At 55.4% G+C, this 24,192-nt stretch overlaps 1 protein-coding gene across 1 annotated transcript in view; it reads right to left on the reverse strand.

The window, feature by feature from the left end:
* LOC131095021 (A.superbus venom factor 1-like) overlaps positions 1-24,192 on the reverse strand; it is a 76,998-nt gene that overhangs the window by 21,224 nt on the left and 31,582 nt on the right. Inside the window, 11 exon segments of the mRNA XM_058042612.1 lie at positions 59-209; positions 299-394; positions 2,660-2,819; positions 2,902-2,977; positions 5,659-5,862; positions 5,947-6,033; positions 6,847-6,913; positions 11,596-11,808; positions 11,893-12,032; positions 16,345-16,430; positions 19,209-19,366. Coding sequence (XP_057898595.1) covers positions 59-209; positions 299-394; positions 2,660-2,819; positions 2,902-2,977; positions 5,659-5,862; positions 5,947-6,033; positions 6,847-6,913; positions 11,596-11,808; positions 11,893-12,032; positions 16,345-16,430; positions 19,209-19,366 — 1,438 coding nt within the window.

Raw genomic sequence — 24,192 nt, forward strand, 5'->3', positions numbered from 1 at the left:
TTCGGAGAACCCAAATCCACCTCCTTTCACCCCGATTTGACCCCTGTTGAGGTCTCACCTTTGGAGAACTTCGTGAGGACCCTCTCGCTCTTGAGCTTCCCGGCCAGGGCCAGCGCGTAGGACGCCAGGGCCACCGTGTAGGGCCGGGCCAGGCTCTCGTAGCGCCGCGCCAGGAACCCGGCGGCCTTGTTGATGCTCTCCTCCAAGCTCTGGAGAAGCGAGGATGGAGAATTTGGTATCTCAGGTGGCTTCCATGACGGTGTGGAACCTCAGGAGCGGCACCCGTGGGGTCACTCACGTTGACGTGGTCCTTGCAGATGCCCCGTGCCTCCTCGAGGGCGATGAGGACGAAGGAGGTGAGGGACACCTCGGGCTCGGCGCCGACGTAGCCGCCCTGGGGGAGGAAAATGAGGGGAAAAACCTCGGGATTGGGGTTCTCCAAGAGATCGGTGGCCCACCAGGAGGTCATTGCAGAGATCTGTCCTTGGTCGGTCTGAGGGACAGCCAAGGGACAGCCAAAGGTATCTGACCTTCATCTGACCTTCAGGTGAGGAAAAACCAAAGGACATTCAAAGGTTATCTGACCTTCACCTGACCTTCACCTGACCTTCAGGTGAGGAACACCCAAGGAACATTCAAAGGTCATCTGACCTTCACCTGACCTTCATCTGACCTTCAGGTGAGGAACACCCAAGGAACATTCAAAGGTTATCTGACCTTCACCTGACCTTCACCTGACCTTCACCTGACCTTCAGGTGAGGAACACCCAAGGAACATCCAAAGAACACCCAAAGGACACCCAAGGGAGACCCAAGGGAGACCCAAAGAACACCCAAAGAACATCTGACCTTCACCTGACCTTCAGGTGAGGAACACCCAAGGAACATCCAAAGGTTATCTGACCTTCACCTGACCTTCATCTGACCTTCAGGTGAGGAACACCCAAGGAACATCGAAAGAACACCCAAAGAACACCCAAGGGAGACCCAAGGGAGACCCAAAGAACATCTGACCTTCACCTGACCTTCACCTGACCTTCACCTGACCTTCAGGTGAGGAGCACTCGAGAGACACTCAAAGGACACCCAAGGGACACCTCAGCAGTGTTTGACCTTCACCTGACCTTCACACAAGGAACATCCAAGGGACACCAAATGGACCCCAAACGTCACCCAAGGGACACCCAAAGGGTATCTGACCTTCAGGTGAGGAACACCCAAGGGACAATCAAGGGACACCCAAAGAACACCCAAAAGCCACCTAAAGAACATCTGACCTTCACCTGACCTTCACAGGAGGAACATCCAAGGGACAATCAAGGGACACCCAATGGACACCCAAAACCCACCCGAACTTCAACAAAGAAACACTCAACGAATTCCTGAGGTCCACCTGACCTTCAGCCAAGGAACATCTGACCTTCACCCAAGGAACGCCCAAGGAACACCCAAGGAACACCTGACCCTCACCCAAAGAACGTCCAAGGAACACCCAAGGAACACCTGACCTTCACCCAAGGAACGCCCAAAACCCACCTGAACTTCAACCAAGGAACATTCAAAGAATCCCTGAGGTCCACCTGACCTTCACCCAAGGAACGCCCAAGGAACACCTGACCTTCAGCCAAGGAACGCCCAAGGAACACCTGACCCTCACCCAAAGAACGTCCAAGGAACACCCAAGGAACACCTGACCTTCACCCAAGGAACGTCCAAGGAACACCCAAAAAGCACCCAAGGAACACCCAAGGAACACCTGACCTTCACCCAAGGAACGTCCAAAACCCACCCAAACTCCAACCAAGGATCACTCAACAAATTCCTGAGGTCCACCTGATCTTCACCCAAGGAACGCCCAAAACCCACCCGAACTCCAACCAAGGATCACTCCAAGAATTCCTGAGGTTGACCTGACCTTCACCCAAGGAACACCTGACCCTCACCCAAAGAACGTCCAAGGAACACCCAAAAAACACCCAAGGAACACTCAAAACCCACCCAAACTTCTTCACCCAAGGATCACTCCAAGAATTCCTGAGGTTCACCTGACCTTCAGCCAAGGAACGCCCAAGGAACACCCAAAGTTCACCAGACCTTCACCCAAAACCCACCCGAACTCCAACCAAGGAACGCTCAACGAATTCCTGAGGTTCACCTGACCTTCTGCCAAGGAACGTCCAAGGAACACCCAAAAACCACCCAAGGAACACCCAAGGAACACCTGACCTTCACCCAAGGGACACCCCAAACCCACCTGAACTTCAACCAAGGATCACTCAACAAATTCCTGAGGTTCACCTGACCTTCACCCAAGGAACACCCAAGGAACACCCAAGGAACACCTGACCTTCAGCCAAGGAACGCCCAAAACCCACCTGAACTTCAACCAAGGAACATTCAAAGAATCCCTGAGGTCCACCAGACCTTCACCCAAGGAATGTCCAAGGAACACCCAAAAACCACCCAAGGAACACCCAAGGAACACCCAAGGAACACCTGACCTTCACCCAAGGAACACTCAACAAATTCCTGAAGTTCATCTGACCTTCACCCAAGGAACACCCAAAGTTCACCAGACCTTCACCCAAACCTCCCACCCTCCACCCGAGGTCCCTCAAGCTTCGGCCACCACCAGGGACAGTTGGAGGTGTCCTCCTACCACCATCTCCTTGTGGATGACGGGCGCGTCCTCCTGGAAGACCCCGTCCGGCTTCTGCTTGTTGAGGATGAGCCACTTGATGGGGCCGCAGATCTCGCCGTGCTCGATGTCCGTCAGCCTCCTGGCCATGGCGAACACCTTCACCACGTAGGCGGTCAACCTGGAGATGGGGACACCTGAGCGGCCGGGTCACCTGGGCTGGGTGGTGGTGGTGGTGGTGGTGGTGGGAGGAGGTCCCTCACCAGGTGCTGGAGGGGCGATTGATGAAGGCGGCGTAGGAGCTGTCGGGCTTGCGGAAGGCCAACTGCTGGGTGTAACCTGCGAGGAGATGGCCCTTGGTCAACGCGAGGGGTGGCCTGGCTGGGCTTCAGGCCGCCAATGTTCTCCAGCTGTTGGTCAATGTGAGGGGTGGCCTCAGGCCACCAATGTTCTCCAATCGTTGGTCAACATGAGGTGGCTTCAGGCCACCAATGTTCTCCAGCTGTTGGTCAACATGAGGGGTGGCCTCAGGCCACCAATGTTCTCCAATCGTTGGTCAACATGAGGGGTGGCCTGGTTGGGCTTCAGGTCACCAATGTTCTCCAACCACTGGTCAATGCAAGGGGTGGCCTCAGGCCACCAATGTTCTCCAATCGTTGTTCAACATGAGGGATGGCAGGTGGTGGCTTCAGGCCACCAATGATCTCCAAATGTTGGTCAACATGAGGGGTGGCCTCAGGCCACCAATGTTCTCCAACTGTTGGTCAATGTGAGCGGTGGCCAGTGGTGGCTTCAGGCCACCAATGTCCTCCAACCATTGACCAACACACAGAGCACCCACCAAGCTGAGGAACACTCAGGCCACCAATGTTCTCCAACTGTTGACCAACACGAGGGGTGGCCTGGGTGGGCTTCAGGCCACCAATGCTCTCCAACCACTGGTCAATGTGAGGGGTGGCCTCAGGCCACCAATGTCCTCCAACCATTGGTCAATGCAATGATGAATTTGAGGACATTCCCACCATTTTGAGGACATTCCACCACTTTTGAGGACTTTCCCACCATTTTGGTGCCGTTCCCACCCCTTTTGTTGCTCTTCCCACCATTCTGAGGACATTCCCACCATTTTGAGGACATTCCACCACTTTTGAGGACTTTCCCACCATTTTGATGACATTCCCACCCCTTTTGTTGCTCTTCCCACCATTCTGAGGACATTCCCACCATTTTGAGGACATTCCCACCACTTTCGTTGCCGTTCCACCATTTTGGTGCCATTCCCACCATTTTGGTGCCATTGCCACCATTTGGAGGACATTCCACCATTGTGAGGATATTTCCACCATTTTGAGGATATTCCACCATTTTGAGAACATTCCCATCGTTTTGGTGCCCTTCCCACCATTTTGAGGACATTCCCACCATTTTGAGGACGTTTCCACCATTTTCGTTGACGTTACCACCATTTTGGTGCCGTTCCCACCATTTTGAGAACATTCCCACCATTTTGAGGACATTCCCAGCATTTTGTTGATGTTCTCGCCATTTTGAGGACATCTCCACCACTTTCGTTGCCGTTTCCACCATTTTGAGGACATCCCCACCATTTTGAGAACATTCCCACCACTTTCGGTGCCCTTCCCACCATTTTAAGGACATTCCCACCATTCTGAGGACATTCCCACCATTCTGAGGGTTTTCCCATCACTTTTCGGGCCATTCCCACCATTTTGGTGCCATTCCCACCATTTTGGTGCCATTCCCACCATTTTGAGGACATTCCCACCACTTTTGTTGACGTTTCCACCATTTTGGTTCCATTCCCACCATTTTGAGGACATTCCCACCACTTTCATTGCCCTTCCCACCATTTTGAGGACTTTCCCACCACTTTTGAGGACTTCCCCACCATTTTGAGGACATTCCCACCCCTTTCATTGCCATTCCCACCATTTTGAGGATGTTCCCACCATTTTGAGCCCATTCCCACCATTTTGGTGCCATTCCCACAATTTTGAGGACTTTCCCATCCCTTTCATTGCTGTTCCCACCATTTTGAGGACATTCCCACCATGTTGAGAATGCTCCCACCATTTTCATTGCCATTGCACCATTTTGGTGCCATTCCCACCATTTGGAGGACATTCCACCATTGTGAGGATATTTCCACCATTTTGAGGATATTCCACCATTTTGAGAACATTCCCACCATTTTGTTGCCGTTCCCACCATTTTGGTGCTCTTCCCACCATTTTGGTGCCGTTCCCACCATTTTGAGGACGTTCCCACCATTTTCGTTGACGTTACCACCATTTTGGTGCCATTCCCACCATTTTGAGAACATTCCCACCATTTTGAGGACATTCCCAGCATTTTGTTGATGTTCCCACCATTTTGAGGACATCTCCACCACTTTCGTGTCCGTTCCCACCATTTTGAGGACATTCCCACCATTTTGAGGACATCCCCACCAGTTTGAGGACATTCCCACCACTTCCGTTGCCTTCCCACCATTTTAAGGACTTTCCCACCATTTTGAGGACGTTCCCACCATTTTGGTGCCATCCCCACCATTTTGAGGACATTCCCACCACATTCATAGCCATTCCCACCATTCTGGTGCCCTTCCCACCATTATGGTGCCATTCCCACCATTTTGAGGACATTCCCACCATTTTGGTGCCATTCCCACCATTTTGAGGACATTCCCACCACTTTCATAGCCATTCCCACCATTTTGAGGACATTCCCACCATTATGGTGCCATTCCCACCATTTTGAGGATATTCCCACCACTTTCGTTGCTGTTCTTCCCACCATTTTGAGGACATTCCCACCATTTTGAGGACATTCCCACCATTTTGTTGCCATTCCCACCACTTTGGTGCCATTCCCACCACTTTTTTTTTGCCATTCCCACCATTCTGTGGACGTTCCACCATTCTGAGGACATTCCCACCACTTTCGTTGCCGTTCCCGCCATTCTGAGGACATCCCCACCATCTTGGAACCGTTCCCACCTTTCTTGATCAGCTCGATGGCGCCGGCGCGGCGGTCGATGCCGAAGTTCTCCCACTGCATGGTGCTGTCCAGGTAGTGGACGGCGATGACCGTGGGCGTCATGGCGATCATGTTCTGCTCCCCGCAGCCCGCCGGCGTCACGATCAGGTGCTTCAGCTTGGCCCCGTCGATGGCCTTCTCCACCATGATGGACACGGGGTTGCCTGGGCCAGGAGAGGGCGCGTCACGCTCGAGGTGTCCCACCCCACCGCCAGGTTGTCCCCGTGCGTCTTCTCCGTGGTGCTCACCCTGGATGCTGACTTTGGTCTCCGACTCGGTGTTGGGGACGATGTCCGAGAGGTCCGCGGCCTTCACCCGCTCCTCCTGCACCCCGTCTGTGGGGTGGGGTGGGGTGGGTGTGGTGACCCCAAGTCCTCTCCTGAGGTGGCCCAGCCCCGCCCCACATCAAGGTGTCCCTTGTCGCTTGAGATGTCCCAGTTCCGTGGTGGGATGTCCCTTGTCCTCCAAGTTGTCCCAAACCTGAGCTTGGAGGTTCCTCCTTGATCCCTCCAGATGTCCCAGATCCATGGTGGGACCTCCCTGGTCCCCAAAGACATCCCCAAGCCACCACAGGACCTCCATGGTCGCCAAAGATGTCCCAAAGCCACCGTGGGACCTCCCTGGTCCCCAAAGATGACCCAAAGCCACCATGGGACCTCTTTAATCCCCAAAGATGACCCAAACCCACAGTGAGATCTCCATGGTCCCCAAAGATGTCCCAAAGCCACCGTGGGACCTCCTTGATCCCCAGAGATGTCCCAAAGCCACCATGGGAGCTTCTTGATCCCCAGAGATGTCCCAAAGCCACCATGGGACCTCCCTGATCTCCAAAGATGCCCCAAACCCACTGTGGGACCTCCATGGACCTCAAAAATGTCCCAAACCCACTGTGGGTCCTCCATGGAGCCCAATGACATCCCAAAGCCACCATGGGACTTCCATGGACCTCGAAGATGTCTTAAACCCACTGAGACACCTCCATGGACCCCAGAGATGTCCCAAAGCCTCCGTGGGACCTCCTTTATCCTCCCAAATCCACCATGGGACCTCCATGGACCTCAAAGATGTCCCAAACCCCCTGTGACACCTCCATGGACCTCAAAGATGCCCAGAAGCCACCATGGGACCTCCCCAGAGATGTCACTCACTGACTCCCTTCTTCTGCGGGTCCAGCTCCACGATCTTCACCGTCTTCTCCAGCCGCATCCCCTCGGGCTGTCCAGGGCAGAGTCCAGAGCTGAAGGTGGGTTTGGGTCTGGGTTCCTCCCCGTCCCAACCCCTCTGGACCACCAGGAGAGGCCTCCCAGTATAAACCAGTACCCCCAGTGACACACGGGGACAGCGCCAGGAGGCCACACCGGGTCACACAGGTGGCTGAGGTCCTGGAGACACCAAGGTCACTCTGGTGTCTTGGTCAACTTCATTGTGTGGCCACCATGGTCAGCCTGAGCTTGGGGACCCCATGGAGATCATCAATGAAGATATTGATGGAAAATATCAAATCAGTGAGGGTATCAAGTCCCATGGTCATGCTGGCTTTGGTGATCTCATCAATGAAGATATTGATTGAAAATATCAAATCGATGAGGGCATCAAGTCTCATGGTCATCCCGACCCCATCAATATCAATGAAGATATTGATTAAAAATTTCCAATCAAAAAGGAAATCAAGTCCCATGGTCAGCCTGATCCCATGCAGGTGATCAATGAAGATATTGATTGAAAACACCAAATCAATGAGGACATCAAGTCCCATGAACTTGGTGACACCATTGACATCATCAATGAAGATATTGATTAAAAATATCAAATCAATGAGGGCATCAAGTCCCATGGCCAGCCTGATCCCATCCAGGTGATCAATGAAGATATTGATTGAAAATATCAAATCAATAAGGACATCAAGTCCCATGGTAAACCTGATCCCATCCAGGTGATCAATGAAGATATTGATTGAAAATAACAAATCAATGAGGGCATCAAGTCCCATGATCAGCCTGAGCTTGGCGACCCCATCGAGATCATCAATGAAAATATTGATTGAAAATATCAAATCTCATGGTCAGCCTGATCCCATGCAGGTGATCAATGAAGATATTGATTAAAACCACCAAATCGATGAGGGCATCAAGTCCCATGAACTTGGTGACACCATTGAGATCATCAATGAAGATATTGATTAAAAATACCAAATCAATGAGGGCATCAAGTCCCATGGTCAGCCTGATCCCATCCAGGTGATCAATAAAGATATTGATGGAAAATAACAAACCAATGAGGACATCAAGTCCCATGATCAGCCTGAGCTTGGTGACCCCATCGAGATCATCAATGAAAATATTGATTGAAAATATCAAATCTCATGGTCAGCCTGATCCCATGCAGGTGATCAATGAAGATATTGATTAAAACCACCAAATCGATGAGGACATCAAGTCCCATGAACTTGGTGACACCATTGAGATCATCAATGAAGATATTGATTAAAAATATCAAATCAATGAGGGCATCAAGTCCCATGGTCAGCCTGATCCCATCCAGGTGATCAATGAAGAAATTGATTGAAAATAACAAATCAATGAGGACATCAAGTCCCAAGGTCAGCCTGACCCCATCAAGATCATCAATGAAGATATTGATTAAAAACACCAAATCAATGAGGACATCAAGTCCCATGGTCATCCTGGCCTTGGTGACCCCATCGAGGTGATCAATGAAGATATTGATTGAAAACATCAAACCAATGAGGACATCAAGTCCCATGATCAGCCTGAGCTTGGTGACCCCATCGAGATCATCAATGAAGATATTGATTGAAAATATCAAATCTCATGGTCAGCCTGATCCCATGCAGGTGATCAATGAAGTTATTGATTGAAAACACCAAATCAATGAGGACATCAAGTCCCATGAACTTGGTGACACTCTTGAGATCATCAATGAAGATATTGATTAAAAATATCAAATCAATGAGGGCATCAAGTCCCATGGTCAGCCTGATCCCATGCAGGTGATCAATGAAGATATTGATTAAAAACACCAAATCAATGAGGACATCAAGTCCCATGGTCATCCTGGCCTTGGTGACCCCATCGAGGTGATCAATGAAAATACTGATTGAAAATATCAAATCCCATGGTCAGCCTGATCCCATGCAGGTGATCAATGAAGATATTGATTGAAAACACCAAATCAATGAGGACATCAAGTCCCATGGTCATCCCGGTCTTGGTGATCTTATCAATGAAGATATTGATTAAAACCACCAAATCAATAATGCAATCAAACCAACCTGGCCACTCACACCGACCCCTTGGTGCCACCATGGCAGACCGGACGTGCCACCACCTCCCACCCCCTCCTGCTGTGGTGGACCTGCCCCACCCACCCATGGTGACCACCCAAAACCTCTGAAGGAGAACACCATGGGTGCCACCATGCTGGGATGCCATCATGCTGGGAACATCTCAAGAACATCGATGCCACCATGCTGGGATGCCACCATGCTGGGAACATCTCAAGAACATCGATGCCACCCTGCAGGGAACATCTCAAGAACATGGATGCCACCATACTGGGATGCCACCGTGGACGCCACCATGGATGCCACCATGCTGGGATGTCACCATGGGTGCCACCATGCTGGGAACATCTCAAGAACATAGATGCCACCATGCTGGGATGCCACCATGGGTGCCACCATGCTGAGAACATCTCAAGAACATCGATGCCACCATGCTGGGATGCCACCATGGATGCCACCATGGATCCCACTATGCTGGGATGTCACCATGGATGCCACCATGCTGGGAACATCTCAAGAACATCGATGCCACCATACTGGAATGCCACCGTGGATGCCACCATGGATGCCACCGTGCTGGGATGCCACCATGGATGCCACCATGCTGGGAACATCTCAAGAACACCGATGCCACCATACTGGGATGCCACCATGGGTGCCACCATGCTGGGAACATCTCAAGAACATCGATGACACCATACTGGGATCCCACCATGTTGGGAACATCTCAAGAACATCGATGCCACCATGCTGGGATTCCACCATGGATGCCACCATGCTGAGAATATCTCAAGAACATCAATGCCACCATGCTGGGATTCCACCATTGATGCCACCATGCTGGGATACCACCATGGGTGCCACCATGCTGGGAACATCTCAAGAACATTGATGCCACCATGCTGGGAACATCTCAAGAACATCGATGCCACCATGCTGGGATTCCACCATTGATGCCACCATGCTGGGATGCCACCGTGCTGGGAACATCTCAAGAACATTGATGCCACCATGCTGAGATGCCACCATGGATTCCACCATGCTGGGAACATCTCAAGAACATCGATGCCACCATGCTGGGACGCCACCATGGATGCCACCATGCTGGGATGCCACCATGCAGGGAACATCTCAAGAACATAGATGCCACCATGCTGGGAACATCTCAAGAACATAGATGCCACCATGCTGGGATGCCACCATGGGTGCCACCATGCTGAGAACATCTCAAGAACATCGATGCCACCATACTGGGATGCCACCATGGATGCCACCATGGATCCCACTATGCTGGGATGTCACCATGGATGCCACCATGCTGGGAACATCTCAAGAACATCGATGCCACCATACTGGGATGCCACCGTGGATGCCACCATGGATGCCACCGTGCTGGGATGCCACCATGGATGCCACCATGCTGGGAACATCTCAAGAACATCGATGCCACCATGCTGGGATTCCACCATTGATGCCACCATGCTGGGATGCCACCGTGCTGGGAACATCTCAAGAACATCGATGCCACCGTGCTGGGATGCCACCATGGGTGCCACCATGCTGGGAACATCTCAAGAACATCGATGCCACCATGCTGGGATGCCACCATTGATGCCACCATGCTGGGAACATCTCAAGCACATCGATGCCACCATGCTGGGATGCCACCATAGATGCCACCATGCTGAGATGCCACCATGCTGGGATGCCACCATACTGGGAACATCTCAAGAACATAGATGCCACCATGCTCAGATGCCACCATGCTGAGATGCCACCATGGATGCCACCATGCTGGGATGCCACCATGGATGCCACCATGCTGGGAACATCTCAAGAACATCGATGCCACCATGCTGGGATGCCACCATGGATGCCACCATGCTGAGAACATCTCAAGAACATCGATGCCACCATGCTCAGATGCCACCATGCTGAGATGCCACCATTGATGCCACCATGCTGAGATGCCACCATGGGTGCCACCATGCTGGGAACATCTCAAGAACATCGATGCCACCATGCTGAGATGCCACCGTGGATGCCACCATGCTGGGATGCCACCATGCTGAGAACATCTCAAGAACATAGATGCCACCATACCGAGATGCCACCACGGATGCCACCATGCTGGGAACATCTCAAGAACATCGATGCCACCATGCTGGGATGCCACCATGGGTGCCATCATGTTGGGATCATCTCAAGAACATCAATGCCACCATGCTGGGATGCCACCATTGATGCCACCATGCTGGGATTCCACCATTGATGCCACTATGCTGGGATGCCACCATGCAGGGAACATCTCAAGAACATCGATGCCACCATGCTGGGATGCCACCATGGATGCCACCATGCTGGGAACATCTCAAGAACATCGATGCCACCATGCTGGGATGCCACCATGGGTGCCACCATGCTGAGAACATCTCAAGAACATCGATGTCACCATGCTGGGATGCCACCATGGATGCCACCATGCTGAGAACATCTCAAGAACATCGATGCCACCATGCTGGGATGCCACCATGGGTGCCACCATGCTGGGAACATCTCAAGAACATCGACGCCACCACCGATGACCACTCACCACCACCCGGAGCTTCTTCTTGACGCCGTCACCCATGTAGCGGTCGCGGACGGACGCCTTGACCTCGACGTCCAGCTGGCCCAGCTTGAGGGGGACGACGACGAAGGGGACGGCGCGCGAGGACTGGGCCTTGACCTTCAGGATCTGCTGGAACCTGCGCTTGGCCGTGGAGGGGCTGCACAGCTCGGGGTTGTGGACCAGCTCCACGCGCACCTGCACGGCCACCAGGAGGTCACACCCCAAGGTCTGGAGAAGGCGACGGTTGGTGTCCCCCCACAAGGACGTCCCCCAGCTGACCGTGATGTCCTGCGGCATGTGGTTGTAGAGGATGGCGCGGATCTCCACCTGCTCGTTCCTCACCACCGAGTAGGGCAGGCGGAGGTCCATGAAGAACTGCTTCAGCACCGTGATCTCGTACGGGGTGGCCACGCAAAGTCCTGCGGGTGGGGACACGGCAGCGGTGGGCTTGGGGACATCGGTGGGGACACGGCAGGGGTGGGGTGGGCTTGGGGACATCGGTGGGGACACGGCAGGGGTGGGGTGGGCTTGGGGACATCGGTGGGGACATGGCAGGGGTGGGGTTGGGTTGGGGACATCGGTGGGGACACGGCAGGGGTGGGGTGGGCTTGGGGACATCGGTGGGGACATGGCAGGGGTGGGGTTGGGTTGGGGACATCGGTGGGGACACGGCAGGATGTGGGGTTGGGGACATCGGTGGGGACACGGCAGCAGTGGGGTTGGGCTTGGGGACATCGGTGGGGACACGGCAGGATGTGGGGTTGGGGACATCGGTGCGGACACGGCAGCAGTGGGGTTGGGCTTGGGGACATCGGTGGGGACACGGCAGGGGTGGGGTTGGGGACATCGGTGGGACACGGCAGGGCTGGGCTTGGGTTGGGGACATCGGTGGGGACACGGCAGGGGTGGGGGTTGGGTTGGGGACATCGGTGGGACACGGCAGGGTTGGAGGTTGGGCTTGGGGACATCTTGTGTGCTCAAGGCAGCCCCGAGGTCTTCAGAGGTGCCTGGAAGGGCAGGGAGATCTCAAAAGGTTTGGGAGGTCCATCAAAACCCACAGATTCCTCACAAGGTTTGGGAGATCCATCAAGAACTGTGGGATCATCCCAAGGTTTAGGAGATCCATGAAGATCTCAGAATCCCCACAAGGTTTAGGAGGTCCATCAAAACCCACAGAGTCCTCACAAGGTTTGGGAGATCCATCAAAACCCAGAGAGTCCTCACAAGGTTTGGGAGATCCATCAAAACCCAGAGTCCTCACAAGGTTTAGGAGATCCATCAAGGTTTAGGAGATCCATCAAGACCCCAAAGAGTCCTCCCACGGTTTGGGAGGTCCATCAAAACCAGCAGAGTCCTCACAAGGTTTAGGAGATCCATGAAGATCTCAGAATCCTCATAAGGTTTAGGAGATCCATCAAGAACTGTGGGATCATCCCAAGGTTGGGGAGATCCATCAAAACCCACAGAGCCCTCACAAAGTTCAGGAGATCCGTCAAGGACTGTGGGATCTGCTCAAGGTTTAGGAGATCCGTCAAGGACTGTGGGATCTGCTCAAGGTTTAGGAGACGCCTTGAATTCCAAGCTTTAGGAGATCCATCAAAACCCACAGAGTCCTCCCAACGTTTAGGAGATCCATCAAGGTTTAGGAGATCCATCAAGGTTTAGGAGATCCATCAAGGTTTAGGAGATCCATCAAGACCCCAAAGAGTCCTCCCGAGGTTTGGGAGGTCCATCAAAACCAGCAGAATCCTCACAAGGTTTAGGAGATCCATCAAGAACTGTGGGATCATCCCAAGGTTTAGGAGATCCATCAAGAACTGTGGGATCTGCTCAAGGTTTGGGAGGTCCATCAAGAACTGTGGGATCCTCCCAAGGTTTGGGAGATCCATCAAAACCCACAGAGTTCTCACAAGGTTTGGGAGATCCATCATGGACTGTGGGACCCTCTCAAGGTTTAGGAGATCCATCAAAACCCAGAGTCCTCACAAGGTTTAGGAGATCCATCAAGGTTTAGGAGATCCATCAAGACCCACAGATCCTTCACAAGGTTTAGGAGATCCATCAAGGTTTAGGAGATCCATCAAGACCCCAAAGAGTCCTCCCAAGGTTTGGGAGGTCCATCAAAACCAGCAGAGTCCTCACAAGGTTTAGGAGATCCATGAAGATCTCAGAATCCTCATAAGGTTTAGGAGATCCATCAAGAACTGTGGGATCATCCCAAGGTTTAGGAGATCCATCAAGAACTGTGGGATCTGCTCAAGGTTTAGGAGATCCATCAAGAACTGTGGGATCCTCCCGAGGTTTGGGAGGTCCATCAAAACCCACAGAGTCCTCACAAGGTTTGGGAGGTCCATCAAGAACTGTGGGATCTGCTCAAGGTTTAGGAGATCCATGAAGATCTCAGAATCCTCACAAGGTTTAGGAGATCCATCAAGAACTGTGGGATCATCCCAAGGTTGGGGAGATCCATCAAGACCCACAGAGCCCTCACAAAGTTCAGGAGATCCGTCAAGGACTGTGGGATCTGCTCAAGGTTTAGGAGACGCCTTGAATTCCAAGCTTTAGGAGATCCATCAAAACCCAGAGTCCTTCCAAGGTTTAGGAGATCCATCAAGACCCAAAGAGTCCTCCCAAGCTTTAGGAGATCCATCAAAACCCAGAGTCCTTCCAAGGTTTGGGAGATCCATCAAGAACTGTGGGATCCTCCCAAGGCTTAGGAGATCCATCAAAACCCACAGAGTCCTCCCAACATTTAGGAGATCCATCAAGGTTTAGGAGATCCATCAAGACCCCAAAGAGTCCTCCCAAGGTTTGGGAGGTCCATCAAGACCCACAGAGCCCTCCCAAGGTTTAGGAGATCCATCAAGAACTGTGGGATCTGCTCAAGGTTTAGGAGATCCATGAAGATCTCAGAATCCTCCCAAGGTTTGGGAGATCCATCAAGAACTGTGGGATCATCCCAAGGTTTAGGAGATCCATCAAAACCCACAGAGCCCTCACAAAGTTCAGGAGATCCATCAAGAACTGTGGGATCTGCTCAAGGTTTAGAAGACCCCTTGAATCCCAAAGTTTGGGAGATCCCTGAAGATCCACAGGGTCTTCCCAAGGTTTGGGAGGTCCATCAAAACCAGCAGAGTTCTCCAAGGTTTAGGAGATCCATCAAGGTTTAGGAGATCCATCAAGACCCAAAGAGTCCTCCCACGGTTTGGGAGGTCCATCAAGAACTGTGGGATCCTCCCAAGGTTTAGGAGATCCATGAAGATCTCAGAATCCTCCCAAGGTTTAGGAGATCCATCAAGAACTGTGGGATCATCCCAAGGTTGGGGAGATCCATCAAGAACTGTGGGATCATCCCAAGCTTTAGGAGATCCATCAAAACCCACAGAGTCCTCCCAACGTTTAGGAGATCCATCAAGGTTTAGGAGATCCATCAAGGTTTAGGAGATCCATCAAGACCCAAAGAGTCCTCACAAGGTTTGGGAGATCCATCAAGGACTGTGAGATCCTTCCAAGGTTTAGGAGATCCATGAAGATCTCAGAATCCTCCCAAGGTTTAGGAGATCAATCAAGAACTGTGGGATCTGCTCAAGGTTTAGGAGATCCATCAAAACCCACAGAGTCCTCACAAGGTTTAGGAGATCCATCAAGAACTGTGGGATCATCCCAAGGTTGGGGAGATCCATCAAAACCCAGAGTCCTCCCAACGTTTAGGAGATCCATCAAGGTTTAGGAGATCCATCAAGACCCCAAAGAGTCCTCCCAAGGTTTGGGAGGTCCATCAAGACCCACAGAGCCCTCCCAAGGTTTAGGAGGTCCATCAAGAACTGTGGGATCATCCCAAAGTTTAGGAGATCCATCAAAACCCACAGAGCCCTCACAAAGTTCAGGAGATCCATCAAGGACTGTGGGATCTGCTCAAGGTTTAGAAGACCCCTTGAATCCCAAAGTTTGGGAGATCCCTGAAGATCCACGGGGTCTTCCCAAGGTTTGGGAGGTCCATCAAAACCAGCAGAGTTCTCACAAGGTTTAGGAGATCCATCAAGGTTTAGGAGATCCATCAAGACCCAAAGAGTCCTCCAAGGTTTGGGAGGTCCATCAAGAACTGTGGGATCCTCCCAAGGTTTAGGAGATCCATGAAGATCTCAGAATCCTCCCAAGGTTTAGGAGATCCATCAAGAACTGTGGGATCATCCCAAGGTTGGGGAGATCCATCAAGAACTGTGGGATCATCCCAAGCTTTAGGAGATCCATCAAAACCCACAGAGTCCTCCCAACGTTTAGGAGATCCATCAAGGTTTAGGAGATCCATCAAGGTTTAGGAGATCCATCAAGACCCAAAGAGTCCTCCCAAGGTTTGGGAGGTCCATCAAGACCCACAGAGTCCTCACAAGGTTTGCGAGATCCATCAAGGTTTAGGAGGTCCATCAAGAACTGTGGGATCTGCTCAAGGTTTAGGAGGTCCATCAAGAACTGTGGAATCTGCTCAAGGTTTAGGAGACCCCTTGAATCCCAAAGTTCAGGAGATCCCTCAAGTTCCATGGAGATCCCTCACATCTCCAGCATGGCCACCAGGCTTTGGGGCATCTCCACGCCCTCAGATTTTGGAGATCCCTCAAATCCTGGTGAACCCCTCCAGGCTTCAGGGGACCCTTCAGGTCTCATGGACCTCCTACAAGGTTTGGGGACCTTCTGCTGCCCCCAGGAACCCCCTGGTCCTCCACGGCCACGCACCTTTGGTGGGGGACAGGCTGACGGCCAGGACCTCCCAGGTGGTGATGGAGTCCTGCAGGTACACGGGCACCGTCTTGGCCGAGATCCTGGAGAAGACAGGAGAGACCAAGATGGTCAGGGCGTGTCACCATGGGACTTCTCTGGTCCCTAAAGATGTCCCAGACCCACAGCTGGACCTTCCTGGTCCCCAGAGATGTCCCAGACCCTCAGCTGGACCTTCCTGGTCCCCAGAGATGTCCCAAACCCTCAGCTGGACCTTCCTGGTCTCCAAAGATGTCCCAAACCCACAGTGGGACCTCCCTGGTCCCCACAGTTGGACCTCCCCGGTCCCCAGAGATGTCCCAAAGCCACCATGGGACGTTCCTGGTCCCCAGAGATGTGCCAAACCCACAGCTGGACTTTCCTGGTCTCCAAAGATGTCCCAACTGCACAGCTGGACCTTCCTGGTCCCCAAAGATGTCCCAGACCCTCAGATGGACCTTCCTGGTCTCCAAAGATGTCCCAAACCCCACAGCTCACTTTCCTGGTCTCCCAAGATGTCCCAAAGCCACCATGGGACCTTCTTGGTTCCAAAGATGTCCCAAACCCACAGTTGGACCTTCCTGGTCTCCAAAGATGTCCCAAACCCCACAGCTGGACTTTGCTGCTCCTCAAAGATGTCCCAACCCCACAGTGGGACCTCCCTGGTCTCCAAAGATGTCCCAAAGCCACCATGGGACCTTCTTGGTTCCAAAGATGTCCCAAACCCACAGTTGGACCTTCCTGCTCTCCAAAGATGTCCCAGACCCACAGTTGGACCTCCCTGGTCCCCAGAGATGTCCCAAAGCCACCATGGGACTCTCCTGGTCCCCAGAGATGTCCCAGACCCTCAGCTGGACCTTCCTGGTCCCCAGAGATGTCCCAAACCCTCAGCTGGACCTTCCTGGTCTCCAAAGATGTCCCAAACCCCACAACTCACTTTCCTGGTCTCCCAAGATGTCCCAAAGCCACCATGGGACCTTCCTGGTCTCCAAAGATGTCCCAACCCCACAGTTGGACCTCCCGGTCTCCAAAGATGTCCCAAACCCACAGCTGGACTTTGGTGGTCCCCAGAGATGTCCCAAAGCCACTGTGGGACATTCCTGGTCCTCAAAAATGTCCCAACCCCACATCTGGACTTTCCTGATCTCCAAAGATGTCCCAAAGCCACCGTGGGACCTCCCTGGTCTCCAGACATGTCCAAGCTGGATGAGGACAAGGTGACCTTGCCCAGGCTGGTCCGTGGGGTGGGGTGGGAGGGTGGAGGTGGCACAGGAGGTGGCACAGGAGGTGGGACAGGAGGTGGGACAGGAGATGGCACAGGAGGTGGCACAGGAGGTGACACGGGAGGTGGCACAGGAGGTGGGACAGGAGGTGGCACAGGCGGTGGCACAGGAGGTGGGACAGGAGATGACACAGGAGGTGGCACAGGAGGTGGCACTGGGTGGCACGGGAGGTGGCACAGGAGGTGGCACTGGAGGTGGGATGGCGGTGGCACAGGAGGTGGCACAGGAGGTGGCACAGGAGATGACACAGGAGGTGGCACAGGAGGTGCCACAGGAGGTGGGATGGCGGTGGCACAGGCGGTGGTACAGGAGGTGACACAGGAGGTGGCACAGGAGGTGGCACAGGAGGTGGCACAGGCGGTGGTACAGGAGGTGACACGGGAGGTGGCACAGGAGGTGGCACAGGCGGTGGTACAGGAGGTGACACGGGAGGTGGCACAGGAGGTGGCACAGGAGGTGGGACAGGAGGTGGCACAGGAGGTGGCACAGAAGGTGGGACATGTGGTGGGACATGAGGTGGCACAGAAGGTGGCACGGGAGGTGGCACAGGAGGTGACACGGGAGGTGGCACAGGAGGTGACACGGGAGGTGGCACAGGAGGTGGCACAGGAGGTGGGATGGCGGTGGCACAGGAGGTGACACGGGAGGTGGCACAGGAGGGGGCACAGGAGGTGACACGGGAGGTGGCACTGGGTGGCACAGGAGGTGGCACAGGAGGTGGCACGGGAGGTGACACGGGAGGTGACACGGGAGGTGACACGGGAGGTGGCACTGGGTGGCACAGGAGGTGGGACAGGAGGTGGCACTGGAGGTGACACTGGGTGGCATGGGAGGTGGCACTGGGTGACACTGGGTGGCACTGGGTGGCACGGGAGGTGACACGGGAGGTGACACGGGAGGTGGCACTGGGTGGCACAGGCGGTGGGACAGGAGGTGGCACAGGAGGTGACACAGGAGGTGACACGGGAGGTGACACGGGAGGTGGCACAGGAGGTGGGACAGGAGATGACACAGGAGGTGGCACAGGAGGTGGCACAGGAGGTGGGACAGGAGGTGGCACAGGAGGTGGGACAGGAGGTGGCACAGGAGGTGGCACTGGGTGGCACAGGCGGTGGCACAGGAGGTGGCACAGGAGGTGACACGGGAGGTGACACGGGAGGTGACACGGGAGGTGGCACGGGAGGTGGCACAGGAGGTGGCACGGGAGGTTGGACAGGAGGTGGCACAGGAGGTGACACGGGAGGTGACACGGGAGGTGACACGGGAGGTGGCACAGGAGGTGGCACTGGAGGTGGCACAGGAGGTGACACGGGAGGTGGCATTGGGTGACACTGGGTGGCACGGGAGGTGACACGGGAGGTGACACGGGAGGTGGCACTGGGTGACACTGGGTGGCACGGGAGATGACACAGGAGATGCCACAGGAGGTGGCACTGGGTGGCACTGGGTGGCACTGGGTGGCACAGGAGGTGGGATGGCGGTGGCACAGGGGATGCCACAGGCGGTGGCACTGGGTGGCACTGGGTGGCACGGGCGCTGGCACGGGAGGTGCAGGCTCACCCCAGCTCGTCGGGCGGCTCCGTCAGCGTCTCCACCTGCCAGAGCCAGCTCTCGGGGAACAGCGTCCTCACCACGATCTCGTCGTCCTCCAGGAACGGCTCCTCGTCCTCCAGGCCTGCGGGCGGTGGCACCGGGACCTCTCGAACGTGGCCTCAGGGCTGAGACCCCTGAGCGGAGCCGGTGCCACCCCAGTGCCACCCAGTGCCACCCCAGTGTCACCCAGTGCCACCCAGTGCCACCCCAGTGCCACCCCAGTGCCACCCAGTGTCACCCCAGTGCCACCCAGTGCCACCCCAGTGCCACCCCAGTGTCACCCAGTGTCACCCCAGTGCCACCCAGAGTCACCCCAGTGTCACCCCAGTGTCACCCAGTGCCACCCCACTGCCACCCAGTGCCACCCAGTGCCACCCCAGTGCCACCCAATGTCACCCAGTGTCACCCAGTGCCACCCAGTGTCACCCCAGTGTCACCCAGTGCCACCCCAGTGTCACCCCAGTGTCACCCAGAGCCACCCAGTGTCACCCCAGTGCCACCCAGTGCCACCCAGAGTCACCCCAGTGCCACCCAGAGCCACCCAGTGTCACCCCAGTGCCACCCAGTGCCACCCAGTGCCACCCAGTGTCACCCAGTGCCACCCCCAGTACCACCTCAGTGTCACCCAGTGCCACCCAGTGCCACCCAGTGTCACCCAGTGCCACCCCCAGTACCACCCCAGTGTCACCCAGTGTCACCCAGTGCCACCCAGTGCCACCCAGTGCCACCCCAGTGTCACCCAGTGCCACCCAGTGTCACCCCAATGCCGCCCAGTGTCACCCAGTGCCACCCAGTGTCACCCAGTGTCACCCCAGTGCCACCCAGTGCCACCCAGTGCCACCCAGAGTCACCCAATGTTATCCCAGTGTCACCCAGTGCCACCCCAGTGCCACCCAGTGCCACCCCCAGTGCCACCCAGAGTCACCCCAGTGTCACCCCAGTGCCACCCAGTGTCACCCCCAGAGTCACCCAGTGCCACCCCAGTGTCACCCAGTGCCACCCAGAGTCACCCAATGTTATCCCAGAGTCACCCAATGTCACCCAATGTCACCCAGTGCCACCCCAGTGCCACCCAGTGCCACCCCCAGTACCACCCCAGTGTCACCCAGTGCCACCCAGTGCCACCCAGTGCCACCCCAGTGCCACCCCAGTGTCACCCCAATGCCACCCAGTGCCACCCCAGTGTCACCCCAGTGCCACCCAGTGCCACCCAATGTTATCCCAGTGCCACCCAGTGCCACCCCAGTGTCACCCCAGTGCCACCCAGTGCCACCCAGTGCCACCCAGTGCCACCCAGTGCCACCCAGTGTCACCCAGTGTCACCCAGTACCACCCCGTGTCACCCAGTGTCACCCAGTGCCACCCCAGTGCCACCCAGTGCCACCCAGTGCCACCCAGTGTCACCCCAGTGTCACCCAGTGCCACCCAGTGCCACCCCAGTGTCACCCAGTGCCACCCAGTGCCACCCCAGTGCCACCCAGTGCCACCCCCAGTACCACCCCAGTGTCACCCAGTGCCACCCAGTGCCACCCAGTGCCACCCAGTGCCACCCCAGTGTCACCCAGTGTCACCCCAGTACCACCCAGTGCCACCCAGTGCCACCCCAGTGCCACCCCAGTGTCACCCCAGTGTCACCCAGTGCCACCCAGTGTCACCCAGTGCCACCCAGTGTCACCCAGTGTCACCCCAGTGTCACCCAGTGCCACCCAGAGCCACCCCAGTGCCACCCAGTGCCACCCCAGTGTCACCCAGTGCCACCCAGTGCCACCCCGTGTCACCCAGTGCCACCCAGTGCCACCCCAGTGTCACCCCAGTGTCACCCAGTGCCACCCCAGTGTCACCCAGTGCCACCCCAGTGCCACCCAGTGCCACCCAGTGTCACCCCAGTGTCACCCAGTGCCACCCAGTGCCACCCAGTGTCACCCCCAGTACCACCCCAGTGTCACCCCAGTGCCACCCCAGTGCCACCCAGTGTCACCCAGTGCCACCCAGTGCCACCCCAGTGCCACCCAATGTTATCCCAGAGTCACCCAGTGTCACCCAGTGTCACCCAGTGCCACCCAGTGCCACCCCAGTGCCACCCCAGTGTCACCCCAGTGTCACCCAGTGCCACCCCAGTGTCACCCCAGTGTCACCCAGTGCCACCCAGTGCCACCCCAGTGCCACCCCAGTGTCACCCAGTGTCACCCAGTGCCACCCAGTGCCACCCAGTGTCACCCAGTGCCACCCCAGTGCCACCCAGTGTCACCCCAGTGTCACCCAGTGCCACCCCAGTGTCACCCAGTGCCACCCAGTGTCACCCCCAGTACCACCCCAGTGCCACCCAGTGCCACCCAGTGCCACCCAGTGCCACCCAGTACCACCCCAGTGTCACCCAGTGTCACCCAGTGTCACCCAGTGCCACCCAGTGCCACCCCAGTGCCACCCCAGTGTCACCCAGTGCCACCCAGTGTCACCCAGTGTCACCCAGTGCCACCCCAGTGTCACCCAGTGTCACCCCAGTGTCACCCCAGTGTCACCCAGTGCCACCCAGAGTCACCCCAGTGCCACCCAGTGTCACCCAGTGTCACCCAGTGCCACCCAGTGTCACTCAGTGCCACCCAGTGTCACCCAGTGTCACCCAGTGCCACCCAGTGTCACCCAGTGCCACCCCAGTGTCACCCAGTGTCACCCAGTGCCACCCAGTGCCACCCCAGTGTCACCCAGTGCCACCCCCAGTACCACCCCAGTGTCACCCAGTGCCACCCAGAGTCACCCCAGTGTCACCCAGTGCCACCCCAGTGTCACCCCAGTGCCACCCAGTGCCACCCAGTGCCACCCCAGTGTCACCCCAGTGCCACCCAGTGCCACCCAGTGCCACCCCAGTGCCACCCCAACGCCACCCAGTGCCACCCAGAGTCACCCCAGTGCCACCCAGTGCCACCCCAGTGTCACCCAGTGCCACCCAGTGCCACCCAGTGCCACCCCCAGTGTCACCCAGTGCCACCCCAGTGCCACCCAGTGCCACCCAATATCACCCAGTGTCACCCAGAGTCACCCCAGTGCCACCCAGTGTCACCCCAGTACCACCCCAGTGTCACCCAGTGTCACCCCAGTGTCACCCAGTGCCACCCAGTGTCACCCAGTGTCACCCCAGTGTCACCCAGTGTCACCCCAGTGTCACCCCAGTGCCACCCCAGTGCCACCCCAGTGCCACCCAGCGTCACCCAGTGCCACCCAGTGTCACCCCAGTGCCACCCAGTGTCACCCAGTGTCACCCCAGTGTCACCCAGTGTCACCCAGTGTCACCCCAGTGTCACCCCAGTGTCACCCAGTGCCACCCAGTGCCACCCAGTGTCACCCAGTGCCACCCAGTGCCACCCAGTGCCACCCCCAGTACTACCCCAGTGCCACCCAGTGTCATCCAATGTCACCCCAGTGCCACCCAGTGTCATCCAGTGCCACCCAGTGCCACCCAGTGCCACCCCAGTGCCACCCCAGTGTCACCCAGTGTCACCCAGTGCCACCCCAGTGCCACCCCTTGTCTTGCCCAAGGTCACCCACGGGTTGCCCGATGGGTTTTCCAAGGATGTCATCAGGAACGTCTGAGGGACCCTGGAGCTTCAGGCAAGGAACGGCCCAAACCCACCCAAGACCCTCCCAAGCTCCACCTGAGGAGCACCCAAGGAGTGCCTGAGGTCCACCTGAGCTCCCACCAGGGAAAGTCCAAGGAACACCCAAGGAACACCCAAGGAACACCCAAGGAACACCCAAGGAACAACCAAGGAGCACCCAAGGAACACCCAAGGTTCTCCTGACCTTCACTAAAGAACATCTAAGGAACACCCAAGGAACATCCACGAAGCACCCAAGGTTCACCTGACCTTCATCCAAAGAACACCCAAGGAACACCCAAGGTTCTCCTGACCTTCACTAAAGAACATCCAAGAAACACCCAAAGAACATCCAAAGAACATCCAAAGAACACCCAAGGAACACCAAAGAACATCCAAGGAACACGCAAGGGACATCCAAGGTTCTCCTGACCTTCACTAAAGAACATCCAAGAAACACCCAAAGAACACCCAAGGAACATCCAAAGAACATCCAAGGGACACCCAAGGAACATCCAGGGAACATCCAAGGAACACCCAAGGTTCTTCTGACCTTCACCAAAGAACATCCAACCTTCACCCAAGCTCTGCTCAAGCTCACCTTCACCTGAGATCCACCAATGAACATCCAAAGAACACCCAAGGTTCACCTGACCTTCACTAAGGAACACCGAAGGAACATCCGAAGAACATCCAAACAACATCCAAGGAACACCCAAGGAACATCCAAGGAGCACCCAAGGTTCACCTGACCTTCATCCAAAGAACACCCAAGGAACACCCAAGGTTCACCTGACCTTCACCAAGGAACAACCAAGGAGCACCCAAAGAACACCCAAGGAACACCCAAGGAACATCCAAGGAACATCCAAGGAATATCCAAAGAACATCCAAGGAACATCCAAGGAACATCCAAGGAACATCCAATGTTCACCTGACCTTCATCCAAAGAACACCCAAGGAAGATCCAAAGAACATCCAAAGAACATCAAAGGAACACCCAAGGTTTGCCTGACCTTCACCAAAGAACACCCAAGGAACACCAAAAGAACGTGCAAAGAACATCCAGGGAACATCCAAAGAACATCCAAGGTTCACCTGACCTTCCACCAGGGAAAGTCCGAGGAACACCCAAGGAACATCCAAGGAGGACCCATGGAACATCCACAGAATGCCCAAGGAACACACAAGGAACATCCAAGGAACATCCAAGGTCCACCTGACCTTCACCAAAGAACATCCAAAGAGCATCCTAGGAACCCCCAAGGAACACCCAAGGGACACCCAAAGAACACCCAGGAACACCCAAGGTTCTCCTGACCTTCACTAAAGAACATCCAAGAAACACCCAAAGAACA

The sequence above is a fragment of the Melospiza georgiana genome, chromosome 32, assembly GCF_028018845.1.
Source record: "Melospiza georgiana isolate bMelGeo1 chromosome 32, bMelGeo1.pri, whole genome shotgun sequence".
Lineage (NCBI taxonomy): Eukaryota > Metazoa > Chordata > Aves > Passeriformes > Passerellidae > Melospiza > Melospiza georgiana.